Source organism: Nerophis ophidion, linkage group LG02 (genome assembly GCF_033978795.1).
Source record: "Nerophis ophidion isolate RoL-2023_Sa linkage group LG02, RoL_Noph_v1.0, whole genome shotgun sequence".
NCBI classification, from domain to species: domain Eukaryota; kingdom Metazoa; phylum Chordata; class Actinopteri; order Syngnathiformes; family Syngnathidae; genus Nerophis; species Nerophis ophidion.
In genome coordinates, this window is record NC_084612.1 from 18725537 (window position 1) to 18746652 (window position 21116).

The 21116-nt window shown below is 38.7% G+C and overlaps 1 protein-coding gene across 2 annotated transcripts in view; it reads right to left on the reverse strand.

The window, feature by feature from the left end:
• Positions 1 to 21116, reverse strand: part of LOC133537528 (transmembrane protein 266-like) — a 155234-nt gene that overhangs the window by 94100 nt on the left and 40018 nt on the right. For both annotated transcript variants that reach the window (XM_061878635.1, XM_061878626.1), the window contains exon 3: positions 3147 to 3338. In XM_061878635.1, coding sequence (XP_061734619.1) covers positions 3147 to 3338 — 192 coding nt within the window. The remainder of the gene's footprint in view (positions 1 to 3146; positions 3339 to 21116) is intronic.

Consider the following 21116-nt stretch of genomic DNA (forward strand, 5'->3'; position numbering starts at 1 on the left):
GTTAGTGTTGTTACACCCTTCGACAACACACCGTCGAGGCATGATGTCTCCAAGGTTCCAAAAAATAGTCCAAAAAATGGAAAATAACAGAGCTGAGAACCGGTGTTTGTAATGTGTTGATAATGAAAATGGTGGGTGTGTTACCTCGGCGACGTCACATTCTGACGTCATCACTTCCAGCGCAATAAACAGAAAGGCGTTTAATTCGCCAAAATTCACCCATTTAGAGTTCGGAAATCGGTTAAAAAAATAGATGGTCTTTTTTCTGCACCATCAAGGTATATATTGACACTTACATTGGTCTGGTGATAATGTTCCCCTTTAAAGCAGACGACTTTTAGTTGTGTGTGTGCGCAGCGCTCATACTTCCTAAAAACCCGTGACGTCTTGCGTACACGTCATCATTACACAACGTTTTCAAGACGAAACTCCCGGGAAATTTAAAATTACAATTTAGTAAACTAAAAAGGCCGTATTGGCATGTGTTGCAATGTTAATATTTCATCGTTGATATATAAACTATCAGATTGCGTGGTGGGTAGTAGTGGGTTTCAGTAGGCCTTTAAGACACCATAAAGCATCAATTCAACTTGTTTTAATCAGGCCCTTAAAGGCCTACTGAAATGAGATTTTCTTATTCAAACGGGGATAGCAGGTCCATTCTATGTGTCATACTTGATCATTTCACGATATTGCCATATTCTTGCTGAAAGGATTTAGTAGAGTACATCCACTATAAAGTTTGCAACTTTCGGTGCTAAGACAAAAGCCCTGCCTCTACCGGAAGTCGCAGACGATGACATCGCAAGTGTGGGGTGCTCCTCACATATTCACATTGTTCAAAATGGGAGCCTCCAACGAAAAGTGCTATTCGGACCGAGAAAACGTCAATTTTCCCATTAATTTGAGCGAGGATGAAAGATTCGTGTTGGAGGGTATTGATAGCAACGGACTAGAAAAAAAAAAAAAGTCCCAAAAAAATAAAACGCGACTGCATTGGGACAGATTCCGTTGTTTTTAGACACATTTAGTAGGATAATTCAGGGAAATCCCTTATCTTTCTATTGTGTTGCTAGTATTTTAGTGAGTTAAATGTTAAATAGTACCTGATAGTCGGAGGTGTACGTCCACGGGTGTCTTGACGCGCAGTGTCTCAGGGGAGTCGACGGCAGCTATGGACGGGGCAAGCTCAGCTTTTCTCCGGTTAGAAGCGACTTTTTAACCACAATTTTCTCATCGAAACCTGCTGGTTGACATTCCGTCGTGTTTCATGTTCGCTTGACCGCGCTCTGATCCATAGTAAATTTTCACCTCCAGGAATTTTAAACAAGGAACCACCGTGTGTTTCTGTGGCTAAAGGCTAAAGCTTCCTAACTCCGTCTTGCTACTTTGACTTCTCCAATATTAATTAAACAAATTGTAAAAGATTCAGCAACACAGATGTCCAAAATACTGTGTAATTATGCCGTTAAAGCAGGCGACATTTAGCTGTGTTTGAGCATAGCGCTCATACTTCCTAAAAACCCGTGACGTCTTGCGTACACGTCATCATTACACGACGTTTTCAAGACGAAACTCCCGGGAAATTTTAAATTGCAATTTAGTAAACTAAAAAGGCCGTATTGGCATGTGTTGCAATGTTAATATTTCATCATTGATATATAAACTATCAGACTGCGTGGTGGGTAGTAGTGGGTTTCAGTAGGCCTTTAAGTCATCCAGCAGCTATAAAATTATAAAATAATTTTGCTGAATAGAGTATTTTAAATATTTTTATTTCTGAAAGTCCAAACATGTTGACACACACACACGAGGATTTTCTGTCCATCGTGTGTCTTTGCAGCTCAATAACCTCTTTTCTCACAGCAGTGTGCGTACAATCAGTGCATATACTTTTCAGAAGAATTAAATAAAGACGCATAGTAGCGCTCCAAAAACCGTGATAAATCACTATTGCGCTTGCTGAATGATTATATTTGCATCTCCTCCACCCAGTATTGTAATGAGTTCTGATGCATATACAGATCATGAAAACAGACATTCTAAAGCAGGGGTGTTCAAACTTTTTCCACAGAGGGCCGCACAGGTAAAAATTTAAGCATGCGGGGGCCGTTTTGATATTTTTCATTTTAAAACCATAACAAAATATGTGGATTTTTTTTTATCCTTAGGGCTCCTGGGGATTATAGAGGGTCATCGTCAATTAAATGTTAAAAATAAGTCAAATTATTATTATTGTTATTTATTTAATGCTTACAGTAAATCTCTATATCAACTTGAGGTTGATATAAAGAAAAACAAATAAGGTTTTATGCCTTTCCTGTCAAAGACAACTTTGTTTTTTATAGTAAAACTGAAATATGCAGTATTTAGACAGATAGATAGACAGATCGATCTATCGATCGACAGACAGACAGACAGACAGACAGACAGACAGACAGATAGATAGTACTTTATTGATTCAATCCGGAGAGTTCCTTTATTTATCAATTAAAGCCCTCAAAGATCAATAATGCAGGACACCATTGATTTTAATTATTTATTATTTTTGAGTAATCACAGTGAAAAGTTAAATAAAATACTACTAAATATATTTGAGATCCGAAAGGTTCCCCACTCATAAAATGATACATTTTTATTACTTTTAACACTTAAATTTCAAGATCAACTTCCGATATATCTGTCGATTTTAAGTTTGAACTATTATTTTGTTTGTTTTATGCTCTTTTGTCAAAACTGATGTTTTTATATGGCAACCACACAACATATGCAAAAATTTTTCCACATAAAACATTTTTAAGTGATAATTATTTTTAAGTAATAATTCATTATAACACAGATTTTTTTTGTCCTTTTTTTTTTTAGCAATGGAAAAAATAATAATAAAGACAAAAGGAACAAAAAAAACTGCCTGCATGGCAGCTTCGTGTCAACATTGCCACTTTTTCTCATTAGATTTCACCTCATTCCACCTTTTTTAAATGTTTTTATTTTTATTTTTGCAATACTATCAATTTTGCAATTTTTGCAGAATGTGTGGCGGGCTGGTAAACGATTAGCTGCGGGACAAAAATGGCCCCTGGGCCGCACTTTGGACACCCCTGTTCTAAATGGATCACCTCAGAAAGTAAACTCTTTGCACTCACCCTTCTCTGGTTTCATCCTCATCTGCGTTGGACAGGAGCTGCGAGCCGGCCAGTGAGAGGTCCAATGCTGCGAGGGGAAGATCTCGATAGCCCAAACTCACTAGCTGGACCGGAGGAGCCAAGCACTGGTTCTCATCATCTACCTGCTGAGAGATGACTTCCAAGTCGGACAGAGCTCCAGCTTCCATGTCCCTTGTCGGATGAAATCATAAGAATAGATTTCGATCAGTTTATTAGTTTGCAACAAAAACATTTGAAAACTCATGGAATGCCAAGCTATTCAGTTCTACTGTAGCACATAAGGGGGCATTAAAACGTATAACAAAATAATTTGCAACCAACCCCACACAAGGTAATGGGTTTTTTTCAACAGTAGCTCTTTTTGCTGAATCTGGTGGTCACAGCCTGACCTGACCACTAAATAAAGAGTTTGATTTAATCTCAGTCTAGATTAGCCTTGAAAAAAAAAAATATATATATATATATATATATATATATATATATATATACATTTGGTCCATTTGCAACCCCACTACAAGGTTCTTTAGAAATGAGTTAAGTACCAATGGTAACAGCAGTAAAACTCTCTACGGTTATTATTACAATTTTAAATTAAAAGTACCGTGAAAATGTGACTGATAGCCACACGCTCACTAGTTTAAATGTTAACATGAAAACAAGAGAAGACAATGACTTTTTTTGCAATTAAGTAACGGCATTCCCCAATCCAAACTTGTACTAAACTTATACAAACACATTGGTATCTGAGCACCTAAGCTATTCTACAAGTTGCAAGTTCAATGTGTTTGTAATAATTAAAATAATAATGATAACCATAATATGAAATAAATATGTTACATGCCCAGTAGTGTTTGCATAATCCCTCTAATTAATTAATTGATGGAATGAATAACTAACTACTTGACATACATACTGACATACTAAATAATATGATGACAAACTAAAAAACAGACAAAAAGGTAAATGTGCATACTAACTAAATATTATTAACTGACTAACAGACAGGGGCTTCACGGTGGCAGAGGGGTTAGTGCGTCTGCCTCACAATACAAAGGTCCTGAGTAGTCAGGCCTCAATCCCCGGGCTCGGGATCTTCTGTGTGGAGTTTGCATGTCCTCCCCGTGAATGCGTGGGTTCTCTCCGGGTACTCTGGCTTCCTCCCAATTCCAAAGACATGCACCTGGGGATAGGTTGATTGGCAACACTAACATTGGTCCTAGTGTGTGAATGTGAGTGTGAATGTTGTCTATCTGTGTTGGCCCTGTGATGAGGTGGCGACTTGTCCAGGGTCTACCCCGCCTTCCGCCCGATTGTAGCTGAGATAGGCACCAGCGCCCCCCGCGACCCCAAAGGGAATAAGCGGTAGGAAATGGATGGATGGATGACTAACAGACAAACTGACTGATTAATGAACTGGAAAACTACCTTAGAAACTAACTGACCAACAGAAAAACTTGTCAATTACCTGACTAACAAACTGACAAATACTGACTGATGACTAACTGATGATATAAGAAACATACTATCCAAACAACTGATCAAAAAACTAATAAATTAAATAACTAGCTGACAAACAAACTAACTGATGATCTAGCAAAGAGTTAACCTGGAAATAATATACAAAACGCTATAGCAAACAGAATGAATAACCAGCTCTCCCGTCCAAAGGCAAAACCCAGTAACTAATTTTTGGTCAAAACTGAGCTGATCATTTTGGAGTTACTAAGTGATATGCTTTACATTAGTGTATGCGATATTGTAATTTGTTCCGTAAGTAAGCAGCTTACTTACGAAACAAATTACAATATTGCTTACTTACGGAACAAATTACAATATCGCATACACTAATGTAAAGCATATCACCTAGTAACTCCAAAATTATTATCAGCTCAGTTTTGACCAAAATTGAGTTACTGGGTTTTGCCTTTGGACGGGAGAACTGACTAAGAAAATAACTCACAAAAATTCTACTCTAAAAACGAATTCATAAACTGAGGAACTGACTCACTGCTTAACTAATCAAGCTAAGTGAAAAACTGAGCAACGAGAAATGTATTTAACCCGCATGACAAAGTATCTAAAAACACTAGGAACTGACGACCCAACTAACAAACGAACTGACCAACTTACTTACAAACTCACAAAACAAATAATAACTAAATGTAGTACACATAAACAAACTGATAAACCAAGTGACACTACCACTAATCTATTAGTCGACTGAAGAAACTGCCAATTAGTGGAAAACTGACTAACAAATGATTTAAATAGCTAACTGACAAGCCAAGTCTCACACTAATAAACATAAAAATCTAAGAAACTCAGGGCTAGTTCACTGACTAACTAACCAACAGATGAAGTGGTCAACTAACAAATCAAATAAATGACAGAATAACCATCAAATTGACACATTTGAATCACTAACTGAACAACTGATAAACAAACTGACACAGTAACAGACACACTAATTGAATGAAGAACTACGGAACAGACAAAATAACAACGTGTCAAACAAAAATGAACTGACAAGCCAATTCTGCACCAATGAAACCTACAACCATAATAATAAACATATTGTTACATTTATCTTCAACAGTTACAAACCCTGGTATCTGGTTCTCAGTAGATTGTTCAGGTTCCTAATGAAGTGCCCAATGAATGTACATGAAAGGTGCTGCCAAGACAAAGCAAATAATATCTTACTAGCAAAAAAAGCAGTGCAGATGAAAAGACTTTAATTATTCAGCCGGGCAACAGGCAGAACACATTCTTATTCACTGAGGTGCCCTAAGGGCATCGACGCAGGGTCACCGAGGGTCTCGCACACAACACCAACTCTGCACCGTGAAGCAAGTGAACGCTCACACAGCTTAGCACCACCAGAGAAGTCGGCGGTCTGACGTTGCATCGCTCGGAGGGACCGTAATAACTGGGGCGTGTCTTGCTGGAAGTGCGCAGCACACTATGGTGACCACCACTTTAAAGCATGCTGAAGCAGAGCACTGTCTTTACAATACAGGTTACTGGAATGTAGGCACTAATAGCACTTTAAGAAGTGTGAAAGTTTATATATATATATATATATATATGTTTATATATATATATATATATATATATATATATATATATATATATATATATATATACATACATACAGATATATATATATATATATATACATACATATATATATATACATACAGATATATATACATATATACATACATACATATATATATACATATATACATATATATATACATATATACATACATATATATATATATACATACATATATATATATATACATACATATATATACATACATACATATATATATACATACATATATATATACATATATACATACATGTATATATATACATATATACATACATATACATATATACATACATATATATACATATATACATACATATATATACATATATACATACATATATATATATATATATATATATATATACATATATACATACATATACATATATACATACATATATATATATATATATATATATATATATACATATATACATACATATATATATATATATACATACATATACATACATACATATATACATATACATACATACATATATACATATATATATATATATATATATTTGAGATGTCCGATAATGGCTTTTTTGCAGATATCCGATATTCCGATACTGTCCAACTCTTAATTAACGATAAAGTCGTGGAATTAACACATTATTATGCCTAATTTTGTTGTGATACCCCACTGGATGCATTAAACAATGTAAAAAGGTTTTCCAAAATAAGTCAACTCATGTTATGGAAAAAAATGCCAACCTGGCACAGCCATATTTATTATTGAAGTCACAAAGTGCATTCTTTTTTTGAATATGCCTCAAAACAGCAGCTTGGAATTTGGGACATGCTCTCCCTGACAGAGCATCAGGAGGTTGAGGTGGGCAGGGTTGGGGAAGGGGGGTTGAGCGGGGTTAGCGGGGGTGTATATTGCAGCTCCCGGAAGAGTTAGTGCTGCAAGGGGTTCTGGGTATTTGTTCCGTTGTGTTTATGTTGTGTTACCGTGCGGATGTTCTCCCGAAATGTGTTTGTCATTCTTGTTTGGTGTGGCTTTACAGTGTGGCGCATATTTGTAACAGTGTTAAAGTTGTTTGTACGGCCACTCTCTGTGTGACCTGTATGGCTTTTGACCTAGTATGCGGGGCATTCTCTTGTGTGAGTGAAAAACTGTAGATATTATGTGATTTTGCTAGCACACAAAGGAAGTGCCTTTAAGGTTTATTGGCACTCTGTACTTATCTGACGTCCGTGTACACAGCAGCGTTTTAAGAATTCAGAAATATAACTTTTTGAAACCCATCCATCCATTTTCTACCGCTTATTCCCTTTTGGGGTCGCGGGGGGCGCTGGCGCCTATCTCAGCTACAATCTGGCGGAAGGCGGGGTACACCCTGGACAAGTCGCCACCTCATCGCAGGGCCAACACAGATAGACAGACAACATTCACACTCACATTCACACACTAGGGCCAATTTAGTGTCGCCAATCAACCTATCCCCAGGTGCATGTCTTTGGAAGTAGGAGGAAGCCGGAGTACCCGGAGGGAACCCACGCAGTCACGGGGAGGACATGCAAACTCCACACAGAAAGATCCCGAGCCTGGATTTGAACCCAGGACTGCAGGACCTTCCTATTGTGAGGCAGACGCACTAAACCCTCTGCCACCGTAAAGCCCACTTTTTGAAACCGATACCGATAATTTCCGATATTACATTTTAAAGCATTTATCGGCCGTCCGATATTATCGGACAGCTCATATATATATATATATATATATATATATATATATATATATATACACACACACATATATATATATATACACATATATATATATATATATATATATATATACACACACACATATATATATATATACACATATATATATATACAAACATATATATATATATACATATATATATATATATATATATAGGTCTATATATATATATACATACATATATATATATATATATATATATATATATATATATATATATATATATATATATATATATATCCATCCATCCATTTCCTACCGCTTATTCCCTTTTGAGGTCGCGGGGGGCGCTGGCGCCTATCTCAGCTACAATCGGGCGGAAAGCGGGGTACACCCTGGACAAGACGCCACCTCATCGCAGATATATATATATATATATATATATATAATACGGCGGTCAAAGTTAATGCGATAACGTGTTAACGATAAATTTCAAAAACAGCACTAATGTTTTTTAACAAGCGATTAACACACACCTGTCCATTTTGATCCACGAGGAGTGCTGTAGCGGGGGGAACTGGGCTTTAGTTCACTGGATGTTCATGAGCCACAAGTGAGCAGAAATGGACAAAGGAAATGTCAGATTCAAGGTGTTCCCCTGACAAGAGGCGACATTGCTGCAGCAAACGCCTGCTGCGTGCATAGTTCAGGTGGGTGGTGCCTCACTTCCGTGTTTAGACCACGGTTAAGGTGCAGTAATAACATAACATTTAGATTGTTACTGTGACTGATTAATAAGTAAGATGACATAAAAGTTCAACAGAAATGATAGACAGTCGGCAGGAGGTCGAAAGGAGACCTTTATATTGCAGTCGATCCAACATTAAAACATGTCAGGACATTTTCACAAACCAATCACGTTTCCAGCTTCAAGATAAAAGCTAGGCTACACATCCTGTTTAACTACATTGTCAAAAGGGATGGGCACCAGATCCGATACTTTTTTTGGCACCGACCGATACCAGCTGGTGCTCCCGGGCACCGATTGACGTAAGATCCTGTGTTGCCATGTGCATTCGGTGCCTGGGTTGCGCGTGATGTCACGTCCATTTGAATTAGCACTTGAGAGTGGCGAGTACTTGCTAGCACTTAAAAAGAAAACAGGCGATTTCGAAGCGGACATGCTCTTAGTAATCTTGTAAGCCATCAATGTTTCATGACAAAAACCCAAACATGCCGAATAGAAAACGCTCTAAAGTGTGGTTTATCTTTTGCAAATGCGAAACCCATGCAGATTACGCTCGCTGCTTTTGTGAGACAAAAATCTAGACAAGTGGCGGGGATACTTCCAATCTGAGGAAGCACCTGGTTAAAAACACAGGATTTTTGTCATGACTGAAGAGTGCAGCCAAGTTAGATGTATGACTGCAACTCCTGCATTTGGCACTTTTAGCGACTCGGCTGTAGCCATTAACACGGGGAAGAAATGGCCTTAACATTAGGTGACAATAACAGCGACATCGTCATCCTCTACGTCTGCTCCAGGTAAAAAGGTTTCTGTATAATAAAACAGCTTTGCATTTTAACTATCAATAGTTATCATAATCAGCTTGGTTCCAAGTACTATACTTTGTAATGTTAATGTAAAGTTTTTGTTTCACTTTCATTTGTAGTTTAATACTTTTGAAAAAAAATATATTTGGCTGGCTAAAATATTGTGTAAACTTCTTTTATAACATGTTCTGTTTGAGTCCTCAATTACAAATATGATTAGCAGACTGAATATTACATTTTATTAATTAATAAAGAAAGTTAAAACATTTCCATGCAGCAATATGAAGCCCATTAACTTGTACAACATGTAATGTACAGAATATCAGAAGCATTTATTCAGGTAGAAATATCACAGATTACAGCTAGGATTTGCCGCCCCGTGACCTCGAAAAGGACAAGCGGTAGAAATTGGATGGGTGGATATTACAAAAAAACATCTTCGACAATGAAAGTATGTTTATAACAATCAACGTTGTGTGTTATCTATAAGTGAAACTCTTATCTAAAGATGGAATTGTAGCTCCTCTGAATACAGGGTGCTTCTAAAGCAGGAATAGAAATTCTGTATTTCTACGAAATAAAAAAATCTAACAAGGCACAAACACAGAGTAGACAATTTTTTAAATTGTTCATAAATCATGTTTTTGTTTGTTGTGTTAAACTTTTTCAAAAAGCATACTGTTTAAAAGACATTTATTCAAAACAAATTAATTGTCCGTTCATGGTGTTGAAACTTGAAAATTATTTGTCTAGGCTACACCTATTAATGATGAAAAATTTAATTTATCTGCGATTATTTTTCAGTTAACTGCTAACAAATGCGATTAATCGCAATTAAATACTTTGATTGTTTGACAGCCCTAATATATATACATACACACATACATACATACATACATACATACATACATACATACATATATATATATATATATATATATATATACAGTGTGGCGAAAAAGTATTTAGTCAGCCACCGATTGTGCAAGTTCTCCCACTTAAAATGATGACAGAGGTCTGTAATTTTCATCATAGGTACACTTCCACTGTGAGAGACAGAATGTGAAAAGAAAATCCAGGAATTCACATTGTAGGAATTTTAAAGAATTTATTTGTAAATTATGGTGGAAAATAAGTATTTGGTCAACCATTCAAAGCTCTCACTGATGGAAGGAGGTTTTGGCTCAAAATCACACGATACATGGCCCCATTCATTCTTTCCTTAACACGGATCAATCGTCCTGTCCTCTTAGCAGAAAAAACGCCCCAAAACATGATGTTTCCAACCCCATGCTTCCCAGTAGGTACGGTGTTCTTGGTATTTAACTCAGTATTCTTCTTCCTCCAAACAGGACGAGTTGAGTTTATACAAAAATGGATACATGGATGATACAGCAGAGGATTGGGAGAATGTCATGTGGTCAGATGAAACCAAAATAGAACTTTTTGGTACAAACTCAACTCGTCTGATCAACTCATTCAAGGTAGGCTGGCTGGCTGTTTGTAGGCAGGCAGAGAGATGCTGTTGAGGGCTAGACAACAAGGTGCTGCTGTGGTTCAGGAAGAGGAGGAGAGTGATGAGGAACAGCAGTTCCTCAATGAACTTGTGATTGAAGAGGAGGATTATGATGAGTGGTTGAGGGAGAGTAGAGGGAGGAAGAGGAAAAAGAGGAGGAAGAGTAGGTGGAAGAGGAGGAGGATGAGCGGGTTTGAGTTGCATTTGGGGTTGTGTTTGTTGCAGTGTTATTGTTTTGATGGTTTTATAGAGTACTTGGTACCATCATTTTATTTTTCCTGTATGCTGCTTTATTTAAAACTTGGAATACTGTAGCCTTTATTTTATTTAAGTGACACTATTATTGTTCTGTTTTGATGTTGGGTTTTATACTTGAGTACTTGGTAACACTATTTTATTTTTCCCGGTAGGCTGCTTTATTTAAAAACTTTATTTATTTTCAGTATTGGTATTCTATTTGACAATTGTTGCAGTAATGCCATGTTGAGGCCTAGTTGATCTCTTGTCTTTTGAAAGTCTTGTTTTTTTGTTTGTATGTTGACAATAGCTTTTACATTTAAAGTTTTTTATACGAAAAAAAAATACTGGACAGTAACCATTGTAACCAAATAAGGGCCTGGTGCAGGCTGCTGCAAAAATAAATAAACGCCTTGTGCAAATAACCGCCTGCTTCTTTTAAACGCCCGTCTCCAAAAATGATTTTGTGAAATAAACACCCGGGCTACTATTTGGTAATATACGGTATATATACCCTGTTTCCATATGTCTTGGGAAATAGTGTTAGATGTAAATATAAACGGAATACAATGATTTGCAAATCATTTTCAACCCATATTCAGTTGAATATGCAACAAAGACAACATATTTGATGTTCAAACTGATAAACTTTTTTCTTTTTGCAAATAATTTGACGCCAGCAACACGTGACAAAGAAGTTTGGAAAGGTGGCAATAAATACTGATAAAGCGGCATGGCCGGAAACCAACATTGAATGACAGTGACCTTCGATCCCTCAAAAACCGACATCAATCTCGAAAGGATATCACCACATGGCTCAGGAACACCAGAAAACCACTGTCACTAAATACAGTTCGTCGCTACATCTGTAAGTGCAAGTTAAAGCTAGGTTTTAGTAGGTTTAAAAAAAATTTTTTGTCAAATTAAAAAGTGTTTTTGCAGTAGGTGTTTAAAAAGCAGCACAGAACTCTTGTCTAAAGAGCAGTGGAAAAAATTCCCCAAACTCCGTAACGTAGTGGTACAGGCAGTCTCCGCCTATTCGCGGTTCGGCATTTGTGCATTTATTTTCTGTGCTCGTTTTCTTAACGGTGAGATAGGCACCAGAGCCCCCCGCGACCCCAAAGGGAATAAGCGGTAGAAAATGGATGGATTGATGTTTTCTTAATGGTAACTTAAATAGAAAATTATTTTGATTGTGCTATTTGGGGAGGGGATAAAGTGTGGGTGCTATTAATCCAGCAGTGTATACTGTCTTACATGTAAATTCATATTTTCCTGCAGGAAGATCTTTTGACAAGACGTGATGTTGCATAACTGCATGTTTTGCAAGTATATAACTGTATATTGTATGCCTGTTTTTGTTTGTAAATATGTAAAACTAAATTCACTGTCTTTAATAACTATGACAGGCATATAGCGTTTCAAATATTTGGCGGGGGCTCTTCAAACGCTCTATTGTACATTAGTATCCTGTGAGAGATTATCAGGTGTGTGGCGTTTTCCATGCAAAATGATCCGGTTTCACCTAATTGGTCCAAAAATGTATATTTGAAATTTCTAAATGTTTATTTTAGTCATAAATCCAATCCTATTAGTATAGCTGCTTTGCCTGACCCGGGGTAATAAGACAAGATCATCATTATTCCAGAATATTATTACTTTTTGTAATGTAACGATTCTGTTTTGTGGTGTGCCGTTACATTTTCCAATAAAATATGTGCCTCGGCTCAATAAAAGGTTAGGAAACGCTAACAGGATCTTTGACTCAGGTTTTTGCAGTAGGTCCTTACAAACTGCCTGTATCCAAATATCTTTGACTAAACCTCGGGCTTCTGTTTTATTAATAACTTTTTGACTGCATCACCTTTGCAATTGAAAAAGACAATAGTGTTCTCCTTGTGTATTAGGCAGCTATGCAGATTGATTCAGGCGTTGCAGCCAGCTCACTGTCAGGCATGGGGTTAAGCAGGTCAAGGAGTGTGTCCTCAGGTGGACGTAGGGTGGGGCACTCGTGGAGTATGTGGTGAGCAGTCTGCTCTGTGTGGCCACATATGCAGGCTGCCGATTGGCACAGCCCCGAGCGGTACATGACAGAGTTGAAACGACCGACTCCAAATCTTAGACTTAGACTTAGAAATACTTTAATGATCCACAAGGGAAATTGTTCAACACAGTAGCTCAGTTACAGTGATGGAGATTGTAAGGATGGAAAGGACAATGCAGGTATAAATAGACTAGATACAGCAACATAAATTATAACATATCTGCGATGTATACAATGTATACTTAATATGTGTACAGTATATTCATAGCCGATTTAGAGTTACCCATTCTCTGCGAGGCAGGTTTGCACCTGGTGGCAATGATGTGTTAGGGCATACTGTAAATTGAGTGGGTCGTGGGCTCTCCTGCCAGCCGGTTCTCCATCTGTCAAGGATGTTGACATTGGAGCCGCAAAGAGTTGCTGCACGGCGGGAAAAAGGGCGGCGAGAGGGCAGGCGTTGGTGGTGAAGTTGAGAATTCTAAACAAGGTTGTGTAGAGCAGTGTTTTTCAACCTTTTTAAAGCCAAGGCGCATTTTTTGCGTTGAGAAAATCCGGAGGCACATCACCAGCAGAAATCATTAAAAAACCAAACTCAGTTGACAGTAAAAACTGGTTGTCGCAATTGTTGGATATGACTTGAAACCATAACCAACCATACGTCAATATAGCTCTCTTCTCAAAGTAGGTGTACTGTCACGACTTGTCACATCACACCATGACTTATTTTGAGTTGTTTGCTGTTTTCCTGTGTTCAGTGTTTTAGTTCTTGCCTTGCGCTCCTATTTGGTGGCTTTTTTTTCTCTTTTTTTGGTATTTTCCTGTAAAAATTTCATGTCTTCCTTTGAGCAATTGTGGACACCGTCTCTGCTCCACAGTAAGTTTTTGCTGCTGTCCAGCATTCTGTTTTTGTTTAGTCCATTTTGTCAGTTTTAGTTTCGTTCTGCATAGCCTTCCCTAAGCTTCAATGCCTTTTCTTAGGGGCACTCACCTTTTGTTTATTTTTGGATTTAAGCATTAGACACCTTTTTACCTGCATGGTGCCTCCCGCTGTTTTCAACATCTACAAAGCAATTAGCTACCAGCTGCCATCGACTGATATAGAAGAGTATTACATGGTTACTTTGCCGAGCTCTAGACAGCACAGACACTCAACAACAGCACATTATTTGCGGACTATAATTACTGGTTTGCAAAAAATATTTTAAACCCAATTACGTGAAATGACATAATCTCCCACAGCACACCAGACTGTATTTCACGGCACACTAGTTGAAAAACACTGGTGTAGAAGATGGTACACGTCAAGCAAGGCCTTGTTCACTAGTCTCTGTGAGTAATCTTCCCTGCAAAGAGTCGCAGGTGCAATGCTGGCTAACATTGGCAGGAAATCAGATGGGGTGGGTTGTAGGCAGCCAGTGATGATTAAATTGAGTGATGTAACTAAGTCATTGAGTGATGTGTCCAGTTTTTTAGTGTGTACACTTCGGAACCATGCTGGAGCAGCATATTGGTAATTTACTTTTAGTGTTTGGTTACTTTCCTTTGTAACAAGTTTCTATCTACACTTCTGTTATAATGTAATACACATTTATTTTTCTGTTGTTTTAGTTTTGGGCAATACTACAAGTTTGTGTATTGAATCAATACCAAGTAGCTAAAGGGGCAGTTTTGATCACAATATTAATAATACTTATAATGTTCAATATGAACTATACATTTTTCTTCAGAATTATAATCCGACAAAAAAGAAAAAGGATGGCAGTGTACCAATATCAAAAAACTACTTACATTATTACCTTATTCTCTTTTATTTTATACAATATTTCAAGCAACATAAGCAAAATAAACTATAACATTTGATTTAAATCCTTTAGTGTTTTTTAATTGCGCAGAGACTTACCTTCTGAGTTTGTGAACAATAACAAAAATTATTTTGTGATAACAAAAAATATGTATATAATCACTGTATTAACAACTGCATTGTGGCAGGCTTTGTAATGCAAAAATGCATGGCGATTGGTATTTGACAGGAATTATTTTTTATATAAGAACATACAAAAGATAAACAATGACATCACCATTCTTAGTTGGTCACCTTATTGTGACCAACTAAGATTACTGCAATACATGTTGGGAGCTTTACCCCAACACATTATACAGCCTTGACCTAACTGGTTAGCTGTCCACAGCAACCAATGTATCTATCACAAAGTCTTTGAGGTGTTGGGGAAGCTGCCACTGCTGTCGAGCTTGTTTAGGAGGCCCCGCAGTAGTTACCAATGGCACAGTGCGGGCCCAGGGGCAGGTCGCCTGCCCCAACCTCAACCTCCAAAGGAGCCAGAGGTTCTCTGCCCAGGGACTGCATAGGCTTCAGGCACATTTGTTGAAATAGTCCATGGCTACCAGAATCTAGTGGTTACCCTGTTCCGTGGTAGGAAAATGGAATAGGATGTTAACGGTGACACACTCCATGGGGGCCCTTACCTGTCACTGTTGTAAGGGGGCATGCGAATGCCGATTTGGCCCCTTTTTTGCAGTACATATGTCAAACAGATGAACGTAGAGCTCCACATCCTGGCGACACCCTAGCCAGTAGAACCAGAACCAGAGGCTGTGAAGAGTTTTGGTAACCACAAAGTGGCCTGCCGCCACCATGCCAAGAACCAACTGGAGAACTCTGAAACACAGCTAGCGGGGCAACAGAAGCTGGAGAGACACCAGGAGCTTGAGAATGTCATTACTACCTCCATGGTTTTAAAAGCGGCAATGTATAAGGCCGTCATGGCTGAGGAGACTAGACCACTGAGAGTACAGGGCTTTGGTCTGAGTGTCTAATAGTGTTGTCTCGTTCGCGAACGATTCATTCAAACGAACGAATCTTTTGAGTGAACGTACTGAACTGAATCACTTTATGAACTGATTCGTTCCATTCTCAGTTCAGTTGAGCTCCGCCGCGACCATGCCGGTATGAGTGGAACTGGCGCGAATTACGTTAATCACGTTCTCGAACGTACTGACACAGAGAACTGACTGTGTCGCGACGTGAATCACGTTCGCAAACGTACTGACGCAGAGAACTGACTGTGTCGCGACGTGAATCACGTGAATCACGTTCGCGAACGTACTGACGCAGAGAATTGACTGTGTCGCGACGTGAATCACGTGAATCACGTTCGCGAACGTACTGACGCAGAGAACCGACTATGTCGCGACGTGAATCACGTTCGCGAACGTACTGACGCAGAGAACTGACTGTCGCGACGTGAATCACGTGAATCACGTTCACGAACGTACTGATGCAGAGAACTGTGTCGCAACGTGAATCACGTAAGCGAACGTACTGACACAGAGAACTGACTGTCGCGGAGGACGACGTCACATTGAGGATCTCATTCAGTCACTGTGTGCGTCGTTCATTGGGTGCTGAGGGCTTGTGTCGTTCGCGAACTGACACACACTGAGATCTGCCGCTGGGGAAGCTGTTATTGACTGACTCATGATTCGCCGACCGGCACACAGAACTGCTGCTACAGAAGTGATTCGGTGAACGAATCTTTTGAACGAATCAATTTAAGGAACTGATTTTAGTGATTCAGTACAGTCAAAAGAACTGCCGATCCCATCACTAGTGTCTAAGGCCGAAACTGCTGGCCATACTGGTCAATGTCCTCGGGGTTGGGGTCTTGGGTTACAGAGTAATCGACTGAGGTTACCCGTAAAGCTGCTACCACAGTCGCTGGGAGTACCTACATTCCTCCCTCTCACAGGGGCATTGAGATCCATGTCATGTCAATGCGGCCTGCCCGGTGTCAAATTTCAATGTTGTAATACTGTAGTGTCTCCGGCCATTGCACCAGCTGCCCTTCAAGATCTTTAAAGATGAAGAACCAGCTGAGGGATGCATGGTCAGCCCGGGGTAGGAACCTCTGACTGTAGAGATATGGTCGGAATTGGTGTAGCATTGGAGCTGTCATCTTGCATCCCACTTCTGACACCAATGTGGTAAGTTCGAACTTTGTGATGCAAGAATTCACATAAATGTGCATTTCAGATGAGCTCTATTAATTTAAGACGAGACAGAACTTAGGTAAAAGTAACAACACCTTAACTCATGGTGCCAAACTAAGAGGATTGCAATGCATGCTGGTAGCTTCACCCCAGCACGTTACAGTATTCTGATACTATATTTGGTATAGTTATTGTTAATATGTGAATCAATCCAACTACCCCTGTTTAAATAAAAGAACTGTAGGTCTGCGGTTACCATGCTTTCTCGTATCCTCCTACAAATTGTAGATTAGCATGTTTATTTAGTCTTGGTCCTTCAGTGATAATGCTACTTGGAAAAAAAACATACTTTATTTGCCATCTGGGGGCTAGGATTAGTGACTTAGAAGCAGTGTCACACTGTAAAGTGACGTTAGCCCGCTAGCGAGGGCTCTACATTGAATTAATGATGCGCTTATTCGCTTGTCGATGTAAAATTTGCGGGAATTAGCTTTAATGTGTCATCAATACGCATTATCACGATATGACGATAGCATTAAAAGCTCTGTTATCCGCAAAATGTATATAATTTATATAGTCCTACTCCTTTTCAAACATGTTGAATAGGGAAACTGAAATAAACTCAAACTCTATGTCTCTGCTGGTTGCATCCATGCCATAAGACACAATTAATCAACAGCCAACTGGACACAATCGACAATATTCTTGATGATCAACTATTATTCCTTTCATTGACAGTACCCATGCTATATTCTTGATGCAGCTCCATATAGTACATGGGAGGACCAGTTTTCTTTGCAACATGGATACATACGTTGTGCATCCACTTCAACCAACCGCCGCCATACATACGTAAAATAATAAGCTACACGGTTGAAGGCCAACTATCCCACAGTTGTGCAAAAACTGGGCCTCAGTTGAGCACGAAAGTGGAAACAAAAGCAAAGAGCGGCCGCAGACTGACTCTGTGTGTGTGTATGCATATGTGTTTGCGTGTGTGTGTGTGTGTGTGTATTTTTAGACCAAAGCAGATGCTGGTGTATCAAGTCTGCCGTTACGTCATTGCCTCTCCCTTTGTCAGATGAGTGGATCCCCACTCGCCTTCAAACGTCAAAGGAAGTCAGGCGAGGGGCGGGGGACTAAAGATGGAGAGAGGGGGTATGTCAGGGGTTATGCAACAAGCTCAGGGGGACAACAAACAAAAAAGAGAGCGAGAGAAAGCAGTGAGCAGTGAAAGAGGGCAAATTGTGACGGAACAGAGAGGGAGGACTGCTGCATGTGAGAAGTGGAGGTAATAAATGAAGAGGAGGGAGCGAGAGATTGGAAAGAGGAAAGATGGATGGGAGAGGAGAGGTGATGAGCAACCATAAAAATTCACATTCTGTTGCAGTCAGCCTTTTAAAGATTTGCTTAGGCCGTGAATGTGTCTGCAATATTTTAAAATCCATCCATCCATCCATCCATTTTCTACCGCTTATTGCCTTTCAGGGTCGCGGGGGGCGCTGGCGCCTATCTCAGCTACAATCGGGCGGAAGGCGGGGTACACCCTGGACAAGTCGCCACCTCATCGCAGAGCCAACACAGTTAGACAGACAACATTCACACTCACATTCAAACACTAGGGCCAATTTAGTGTTGCCAATCAACCTATCCCATATAGAAAAATATAATTATACGTAAACATAAATCAATGTATTTGTATCCTCCATTTCTAAAGTTCTCCCAATTGCCTCACGTTATTTCCAATCTATTATTTCCCTCATTCTCTCCCCGTTTATCCTCCTTTTGACGAAGGGCTTCAAATTGTGGTGACACAGCGCACTGAGTGACCTGAAACATTCAGAAGAGAGACACGCAAGTCTGACAGACGGACGCACCTTTAGGAAATGACACAAATGCAGGTATACACACAAGCAGGGTTTATGAAAACATACAGCGATCAGTGCTGAATGGCTTTTGATTTCAATCAAAAGGACCTCAACTCTTCAAGGTCGTCATAATCTCTGGCAGTAAGTGTTGAGTAGTGAGGAAGCCTGCTTTTGTAGTGCGTTTAATGAAAAGTTGCAAACTGGATTAGCAAAAAACATGCTATTTGGATATAAATTTCTTAAAATAATCCTGGTGACTATATATGTATGATTCTTATAACCAATTTGGGTGGCCAGCTATTAAGTAAAGCAATGTCCACACGAACACGGATAATTTCACATATCCGGGATTAGAACGATCTCCTACCCCACACAGGTGTAGTTTCAAAACTGTGACTGTCTACACACAAATGCATACACCTGCTGTCATGCACATTTTGTCCAATCAGAAGCCTGGTAAGGGAGCAACAGCTGACTTGGTAGCATTTCACCTGTGTTATTTTAATATGTATTATGATATACGAGACATACAATGAAATATACATTATCTTTAAAACCAGCCTGCACTTACACAGACCCCTGTGAACATTAGGAATTTTTCTTTTTTTAGTGTTTAAAGCATTCATACGCACGCACCTGTGCTGCTGAAACCCAACACTAGAGGAATTGTAAATTTTTAATCAGTAACATATTAAATGTGTAGTGAAGTGTACATTATTTCCAAAATCAGCGCAACTTAACAAGGAGCCAAGGAAACCTCTTGAATGTTTAAGTGCCTAATGCTTATGGATGTGCTTGTGCCGCTGCAAAATGATTGTGGAATTATAACATTTATTTATCAATATAGTGATATGTTACATGTGCAATGAAGTGTACATTATCTTTAACATCAGTACACACTAAAATTGTTGTTTTAGTCGCTCTCAATGATCTGTCATTCAATAAAGATTAAAACATGGTGTAAATATCGCACCTTTAATATGACAAAAAGCAAAAAGTCTTGCTTGTCAAAATTGTCCTATCAGCTGAAGGTCAAACAGCGGTCGTAAACAATACAGCTGACTGGGATAGGTGCAGACCGAAAAATTGCAAAGCCCATTTAGATGTGTCTTTTTCATCAATGTGGAGAGAAAACAGTAGCATGTTTACGTTCAAACATACAGTAAGTACTCTTATAGTGTGTCCAAAGTTGGCAAAGCAGTGTTGTTGAGCTTTGGAAATGACCGCGCACAACCGTGACCTCTGCAGATGAGTCCAAGTTTCTGTTTGAGCTGTGTTCACGCATACACAGAGCGGAGAGTTTTGGAACTCTTCACTTTGGCCAGCGTTGGCAAAAGTCTGGATTTTTAAGGACACAAGTATGTGTCTGTGTGTGGACAAGAGGCCTAAATGCAGAGATAATTATGCGCTTATTTGTGTTCGTGTGGACATGGCCTTATTTCGCTCACTGGAATCATGGCAGACAAGCTACACTCAATTGTAAACATACTTAGAATGTATTGCGGTTAGTTTTTTTAATTCATTAATTGATATAGTCAACGAAATTTGTCAAATAAAAAATGCTGTTTCAAACTATGCACAACCATGGGAAGAAGGATAGAATTGTTTTTATGCAACATGTCTACCGTGTTCATGGATGTTGGGTTGATTAAAAGATTAACCTAAAATTTGAAGTATAGTGCAAAATACACAACCCAACCTGCCATACACATACATACATATATATATATATATATATATATATATATATATATATATACACACACACACACACACACACACATATATATAAATACAGTCGTGGTCAAAAGTTTACATACACTTGTGAAGGACATAATGTCATGGCTGTCTTGAGTTTCTAATAATTTCTACAACTCTTGTGATAGAGCGATTGGAGCACATACTTATTGGTTACAA